The sequence below is a fragment of the Sphaeroforma arctica genome, assembly GCF_001186125.1.
Source record: "Sphaeroforma arctica JP610 unplaced genomic scaffold supercont1.485, whole genome shotgun sequence".
NCBI classification, from domain to species: Eukaryota; class Ichthyosporea; order Ichthyophonida; genus Sphaeroforma; species Sphaeroforma arctica.
The window spans coordinates 42,058-50,244 of NW_014040073.1; the positions used below are offsets into that span (position 1 = coordinate 42,058).

At 44.4% G+C, this 8,187-nt stretch overlaps 1 protein-coding gene across 1 annotated transcript; it reads right to left on the minus strand.

Moving 5' to 3' along the window:
• Positions 1–7,529: 7,529 nt before the first annotated feature.
• SARC_06667 (hypothetical protein) lies at positions 7,530–7,730 on the minus strand (the record flags this gene model as incomplete). Its single annotated transcript, XM_014299420.1, has 1 exon — positions 7,530–7,730. The coding sequence occupies one exon, from the start codon at positions 7,728–7,730 to the stop codon at positions 7,530–7,532; it is 201 nt and encodes a 66-aa protein (XP_014154895.1).
• Between the last annotated feature and the right edge of the window lie 457 nt (positions 7,731–8,187).

An 8,187-nucleotide genomic window follows, 5' to 3' on the forward strand; every position in this document is an offset into this window, starting at 1 on the left:
AGTTTCAGGGGGAGGTAACCTATGTTCCAAGGTGCGTCTGCAAGCGTCGGCGTGATAAGCTCACCATTTATACGGAGGGTTGGCGCCGCGTGTCGCAAGTCGGTAGTCGGCGGAAGTCGGCGGGGGAGGTGATATCTGCATCGGCTTTCTTTGGGTGCGCTGTTAGGAGGCTACAGTTCAGGGCTGCGGGGAAGGTACCCGCCTTCAGTAGCTCGATCAGCACCAACACAAAAACGCGATAGAACATCAGTAATGGGTTATCTTCCCCTAGTATGTGGAACAACTCGACCTTAAAGTCCCTCACCACATAATAGTATCTACCCATCCTACGGCCTCTAATATTATCAGCAAAACACAGAATTTTGTGCCTTACTAAACAGCGACAATAGTGGCTGATGATCAGTGCATACCCTGATCGGTTGTAAGGATCGTCATAGTAGCCGCCTATTCTCTTTGAACGTATACATAATCGTCAATGCTTCCTTGTTGGTGATGTCTTATGTTTTCTTATCCATTGAGGAATAGCTTCCGCGAGCAAAATCTTGATGCCGCAGAGCACTACATCCGCTCCCTTACTACCCTTCCACTTCACATCCCTAGTATTGGTTTCGTCACCCTCAACAACCGCTCGTCCACCACTCTCAATGAACTTGAAGTCACTTCACTAGCCTGACTGGTTGTGCTGCAATTGATAGAAAGCGTGCCAACAGTATTCGCAACGAACTTGCTGACATTATGCCACTTGCCTCCGTGCCCACCACTGCCAAAATTATCAACAATAAATACGCTTTATTACTCAAGAATAACATGGAAAGCTCACCCGATTCAAGGCCAAAATGGTCGCTAGGGGTGATGAGCAGGTCGAAGGCGATAGTTACGCTGATACATACGCTTCTCCTGCGCACTCCATGTCACTCCGTGTGTTGCAACTGCAGCGTTCACACACGAACAGGTTCACCACACCGACCTCTTCATTCCTCTACAGCAAGCTTGACACGCCGGTCTACATGCTAACCCCAAAAAAAAGGTATAAAAATGGGCCACTACCACCCTTAAAAGGTCCTTCGTCGCAAGCGCGGTGACATCGCTGACAAACTTCATGCCCTTGGTTTTCAACAGTTTGTAGCCGACAAATCAGACATCGTGTGCATTCACTAGAAAATAGTCTCACACCGGTACTTTGTTTGCTACAACTTTATCCCTATATACTGGCGCTCTCACAAGCAGAAAACTGTATCTATCAGCTTTGGTGAAGCTGTATATTGCAGGTTACCTTCTCCATTAATGTTATGTATGACCTTGACTACGCTCTAACTCTTCCTGCTACACTATATTTCGATAACCAGAGCGCCATTATGATAGCACTGGGTACTGGCACCCTAGTGGCTTGATTTATATCGATATCCGCAGTCACTATCTTCGTGACTGCGTCTGCACCGAGATGATCGATCTCGAGAATGTATCCACCCATGATAACTCCAAAGGTCTCCCAACGAATACGCTTAGCCGTTCAAAATATACCCACTTCTGTGATATGCTAATGACCGACCAAACATAGAAATCACCAAGGGTTTCTACTCGAACCCGTAGGATCCGGAGGAGTATTGGGAAATCCCCAAGTTTTCCTTCTAGCTGTCTAACTATAATTCTCTGGGTTCCCTACCGCTTAGTTTCTGGTCTAAATTAGCATGGTAGTCACTTATCCATTTCTAGTCCTAGAACGGTATTTGAAATCAGTCATAGCATTTCCAATAAAGTTTAGTCTACGAAAAAACGGCATCATATGTAGAGGACTCAGCATGACCTACTTCACAGTCGATTATCTTGCTCTGTGAGTATTTGAAATATACCAAGTCTCGAATATTGCCTGAGGCCCTCTTATGTTTATATTCTATTGTTGCGTGGAAAACTATTATATCGAGAAAACCCACTGCGTTTACTATAGAATCTTTCCACTCCAAAGTGTACTATTGCATTTACAAGCGTCCAAATATGGATTTCCTTTTATTGAAAACAATAATTGCCTCTATGTTTGACGTATTCCAGTATTCCGATTTACGTTAACATGTGCTTCTACTATTGGGAACCCGCTATATTACATAATAGCTTAGTCATACTATTGTCCCATCCATAAAATGGGTTTGTAGTAAGTGAAACCGTCTTCAGATGTTTTGTCAATGATATCTTTGAGTTGTGACTCCATAACAGAGGCATCAGAATCAAATGAGCGTACAAATATGATCTCGGAAGTAGGTATAAGGTGAATGCCTAATTGGTTGCGCTAGCCCCATCTATGTTGTTTACTTCGTAAGTATCACTTTTCACATCGTGGTAGGAGATAATAATGGTTCACTTGCCTAAGATAGTTCCGTATCGTTGGTATTACTCGTAATAATGTTCAGTAACCTCTAACTTTGAACTGAACAATTTTCTTTGTAATATTATGCTCGAGTACACAGGAGTTCTGCATAAGTTCGATCTTTTGTCGCCACGGGGTAACGTTTTACTCGGGCGCAGTATTACCAAATGCTGCTTGTATTTCACTATAGCGGCCAAAGAAATAGTAAAACGGAAATGTACCAGTTTGAGGATTCATGCAGATATACATTTGCGTTTGAACCCATTTCAAAAGATAAGGTCACATATACCTAACCTCATCTAGTGCGATTCGCAAGAGTTTAGTAACTTCTCTATTACGTGTCTCATTTGTACCTTTCGGTTGAGGCTTGTAAGAAACACCACGCCTATGGGTCACGCCTGATACGAGTATAAGTATTTCTATTACGTCGGTACAGTATTCGCTACCATTATGAGAACATAATACTCGGGAAAACCCGAAGTCAGTCAATAAATACTTGATAGAATACTTCTGCAATTGTTTGCCGGCGTTTGTTTGGTAATGGACGAAGCAAATTGTAGCCCAACGTCACACATAAGAAATGACAGATATATATATCGCCTGTATGTACTTGGATCACGGAAGTTTAGCCAAATCGACCGTGACTCGGCGCATTGGATGGTTTTCTGTCACACTTGTTGCTTGATTTGTTCTTCTCACCGTCTGTGCACTTTAAGTATGGCTTCTCTCAACGCCGGGTTATAAATCATTCCACCAATAGTCACCCTATATGTATACTCGAATGCCCTGAAAAATATGTTATGAACGATCTTAATTTACTTTATGTTCAAGCTCTCTTAGGTCAATCAGATTTTGGGTAACACTGGCTGGGTGAACTATCTTCCCGTTAGAATAGGGTAACTTCAATATTTGTAAGAGCTTTTTTCTGTGATACGCAATTCACAACGTTAGAGTTTAAATATCATGTTCAGTTATATCGTGGCTGTTCTTGAAGCAGCGCTTTAAGTAGTTGAGTGCGAGCCTCAGGTTCGCTTAGATATTTGAGCCTTAAATACCCGACCTAAACCAGTTCTATTATTTCTACGATCCGATGCCGTTCCTAACGGCATGATCTCGACTGCATTCTTGTTGGGTGCACGTGTTGTGCGAGTCTGGTTTTAGTGATCAAACTGTTACGACTCTTATTGAGCTCCAAGCTCCGCTCATTTAGGTGTACACGCCAAACTTGGTTTTCACTATATTAGCTAGGTTTCAGATCTTCCATGACAACTAACTTGCCTTGGAAACGAACCCACATTATTCTTTTTTTCTCTCCGACCAAACTTTATTATATATTCACTACACAAATATCTAGTAAAGATTAGTTTTCTATTTCAACAAATTTTGTGGACCATTAGGTTATGGATCATTGTTTTCACTCTGTTCTCACACCATGTCAGCTTTAGAAACAGATGACAGTGAGAACTCTTCTTCCACTAAAGGAGAGTTTGCTTTAAATTGAGCTCAACTACATTACAGCGGATCCAATTATGACTCATGGTATAATGAGTTGTATAGCACCGCAGTAATTCATCGTTTGAACATCACTGCAGTTCTAGAGTATAAGCCGTCCGACCGACCAAATCATGTGAAAGGAACTGCTCCGCAAACGCCAATCCTCGAACATGCCAACGCGAATACCACATGTTTTTCGTGAAAAGACCAAGAAAAGATGATTCTTAATTCAACCACTATCTAAGAAACTTCGCCAGAACTTGACAATTATCAATATCACAGCAGACCCCTGGGATTTGACGTCAATTTTGGTCAATAAGTATTCTTATTGTTCCGATCATACTGCCAAGCCAATCGACATCGCCTACCTGGAAGCTTTTACCTGCACCGACGAAGAACCCGTCCGGGTATGGGCCGAACGTTGCTGCAAGCTGTAAGCTGACGCCAAGGACCAAGACCTTATTTTTACTGAAAAATTTGTCACGACAATTTTTATCCGGGATCTCTCACAATCTGATCATGATCAAGCACGCCAATACTTGGTTACTCGTGATGAGCTACAACAGCTCCGTTGACACTCTGCGAACACTTGGACAAATGACGCAAATCGGACCCCGACCGAAAATTAGCTGATACCCCTACCGTGGCTTATGTTAGATCCAAATCTTCCACTACCACAAAACCCCCAACGATCCGACCACGTAGTTACTCAGCTATACCACCGTGTTTTGTGTGTTGGAAGACAACACATCGCGCATCTACCTGTCCCATCGGCTGTGGAAAATGCGGTACAAAAAAACATAACAACGCCACGTGCCCTGAGACCAAACTATACTGTACGATTTGTCACAAGGAAGGCCACAACGATATCTGCTGCAGCCGCTGTTCTAATAAAAATAATATCGCTTACATGAATGTTCCTTTCATTGCTAAAATAACCGTAGCTACGACAGGCAATACTTCCCTCCCTACTAATCGATGGGGGGCCACCGTCAATTACCCTAACACATTCTCTCGACCACTCCTCCGTCAAATCGAAACCGGCAACTTCACATTACTTCTTGCGGACAATACCTCTGTTACCATTCGAGAACTGGGACTTCTACCTGGGCTTAAGATCACATACCTCAGCCCTCGACTTAGCAATCCATCGTTTCTCAACCCAACTTCAGGATAATGGTTTGAACTTCAATTTCCATTTTCACAAAGAATCTGCCATCTTAAGCACGGTAACCAATCACACAACATTAAGCGCATCAATAGCGGATATCACGTCACCTAACAAACTTTATACAAACTTTCAAGCCTCTTACCTACAAATACACCTCGAGTCCATACTCTCAAACATCAACAGTCGAACACATCGGTCGTCAAACGGTCGCCCCTACTACCACTCGATTCCGTTAGACTGCCATCACCAGTATCCCGTTCTACATTGCCTGTTCCACAGTCGATCTTATTATCTACACCATCTGCCAGCAAATCACCCTCAACGTCACTCACTATTACCAATACTCCTCATGATTCTACTGATTCTCTGGTTAAATCCCCGAATGAAACCACAACTCAAACATATGACGAGTACCATCGTCGAAATGGTCATCTGAATCGCACTACCACCATTCAAATGGCTGCGAAAGAGGGCGTCACCCTTACTTTTCCATCCCCACTTTCAGTCACTACCGAAGACTGGCAGCTCGACCCTACACTATGGTCAAAGGCCATGGATCACCTCAACTATAAGCCTACAACTGACTGCTTTGCATGCCTCACCTAAAAATACACAACTCCCTCGATTTGCGGGACCTGAGGGAGTTGAGGTACGATGTTTCCGGAAAGTCTATCTCTTAAATGAGAAAGCTTATGGTAATCCGGGCTGGTCACTTACACACGAATGGATAAAAATCAACGTTCATTGGGGCACTATTATAGCCATCTTGGTGCCATTGCGCCCTTGTGCAAAGTGGTGGCATCTCTTCATCTCTAGACTTCAAAGCCAACCATATATTATACAAAACACGAATACTACATTTCGTCAACACGGTATCAAAACTATGTCGAAGCCATCTTGAGTCTATACTGTCGTCGCCCTCCCTGACCCACTACGGTCTGCTGTTTCCCCTGGCCCCGCTCTCGAAACTGCCATTTTCTTCGCTAAAGCATATCCGGAGTTCGCTAAACATTGCAACATTTGTCTTGAAGCAAAGATACGTCGCTTCGCTAAAGCATATCCGGAGCTCGCTAAACATTGCAATATTTGTCTTGAAGCAAAGATACGTCGCAAAAATATTAAACATCAAACCTCCGATAATGTTACTGGCCCAGCAGAAAGATTTCACATTGATATTCAGGGGCCCATGCCGCCTGACCGCCATGGTCATAAGTATGCCTTTAATATGGTATGTGATGGTACCAAATACGGCCTACACTCTCTCTTAAAGGACCTTGACAACATTCCCGACCGAGTACTCGACCTCATCCTACTAATCCCGGCCCACTACAAACCGCATACTATCGCTGCGGATGGCGCTAGTGTTTTCCAAAGTACTGAGATGACAGCCATGCTGCGCACCAGGCATATCTACTTGGGTCGTACCCACCCCATTGTCTAGAGTTCGCTGGCATTATTGAACGCCAGTACGATACATTGAATAATATGACACGTGCTCTTCTGCGCGATTCCAATCAGCCTAAGTGTTGCAGGGGTTACGCCAAAATGTACGCTGGTATCATATGTAACGAGAACCCTTCCTCTGGCGATTTCTTGTCTTCTCTGCCGATATATGGTTCCAAACTACGGTCCCATAATTTCTAGAAGCACGTTATGGATGCATTATCATATGAAAACTCGAAGGTCACCAGTACACGGATGCCCACAAATATGGCGATCATTTTGGCCGTGACGTTTTCCTCGGTCGATGCCCTAACTTCACCCGTGATACTTGGTTAATCCAAAGTTTCAAAACTCAACGAAAGCTTTATTCTCGTAACGTTAAATTCTTTCCTGCAGAATTCCCGGAGTGGACCAAGGACGGCAAACGATGCACTCCCAGCGCTACTTCTTGTTCCTGCATTATCCCAGTCGATTGGGCTACCCCACACCCCCTGCACCGCATCGTTCTCCTTCCTTTATCCTTTTTTGAGACTATGCTGCGTGAACCGCGTACTATTCTGCCTACCACAACACCTGACCTTCGCCAACGCCCTACTCCTCCTCGGACTATTTGTCGGGCACCAACACCGACTCCACTTGCTCACGCTCCTACTCTCAACCCCCTTGATTCACTTCGTGTACCCTCTGACTCTTTCTTGCCTATGCTGCGTTCAACAACCTCGATATATTTCACATCGATGTCGACACTGCGTACTTGTACTCTCCACTGGATACACTAGTTTATATGTATCTCCCTGCCAGTAGTCTTAACCTTGGGTACTATAAACCATCCTAGATTCTTCGGTTAAAACGTGGACTCTATGGTTTGAAACAGGCTGGCCGCCTGTGGAACATTGATATTGTGGCGAAGTTGAAAACACTTGGGTTCCTCCGCTCCGATGCTGATGAAAGTTTCTGGGTTCATGCTACCCGTCGTATTAACATCGTTCAATATGTCGACGAAATCGTCCCGGCTGTCAAATGCCTCCTTACTCTTTGTCTAAATACTATACTCTAAAATTTCTAGGCATTGCTTCTCATCTTGTCGGCCTTCGCATCCGACAACATAACAAGGGTATTACTATCGATCAGCAGGCGTACACCAAATCGCTCCATGACACTTTTCTTATCCTCCACGTGTTGGGCACCGGAGATCACCCCGCCTCCATGGTTGACTCTCCATTTCTCCAGCGTCCTGGTTTCCGTCATTACCCGACTCGACATCTCCGCCACACTCAATCCATTGGTTGCTTTTGCTACTATTCCAAATAAGACTCATATGCACGCTCTCGAACGTATTCTTCACTACCTACGTACGTCTCTGGATTACTCTATCACCTACCACCGCCAACTCCCTGGTCAAATTTTCGATTCTGCACAAGTGGCTTATACTGATTTTGATTGGGGTTGTTGTCGCGTGTCCAGCCGCTCTCAAACAGGCACTCTCATTTGCTTCCATGGCTCCCCCATTTACTGGAAGAGCCATAAACAAGAGACAATTGCACTCAGCAGTTTCGCAGCCGAGTACGTGACCCATGTCTGAGACCACACGCAATATTGCGTGGATCAAGAACAATGCTTCAGCGATGAGCATATCCATCACTCAACCAACCCGCCTTTTTGACGACAATCAGTCTGCCATCAAAATAGCAATGGGCACCAGGACACCCAAAGGTCTCAG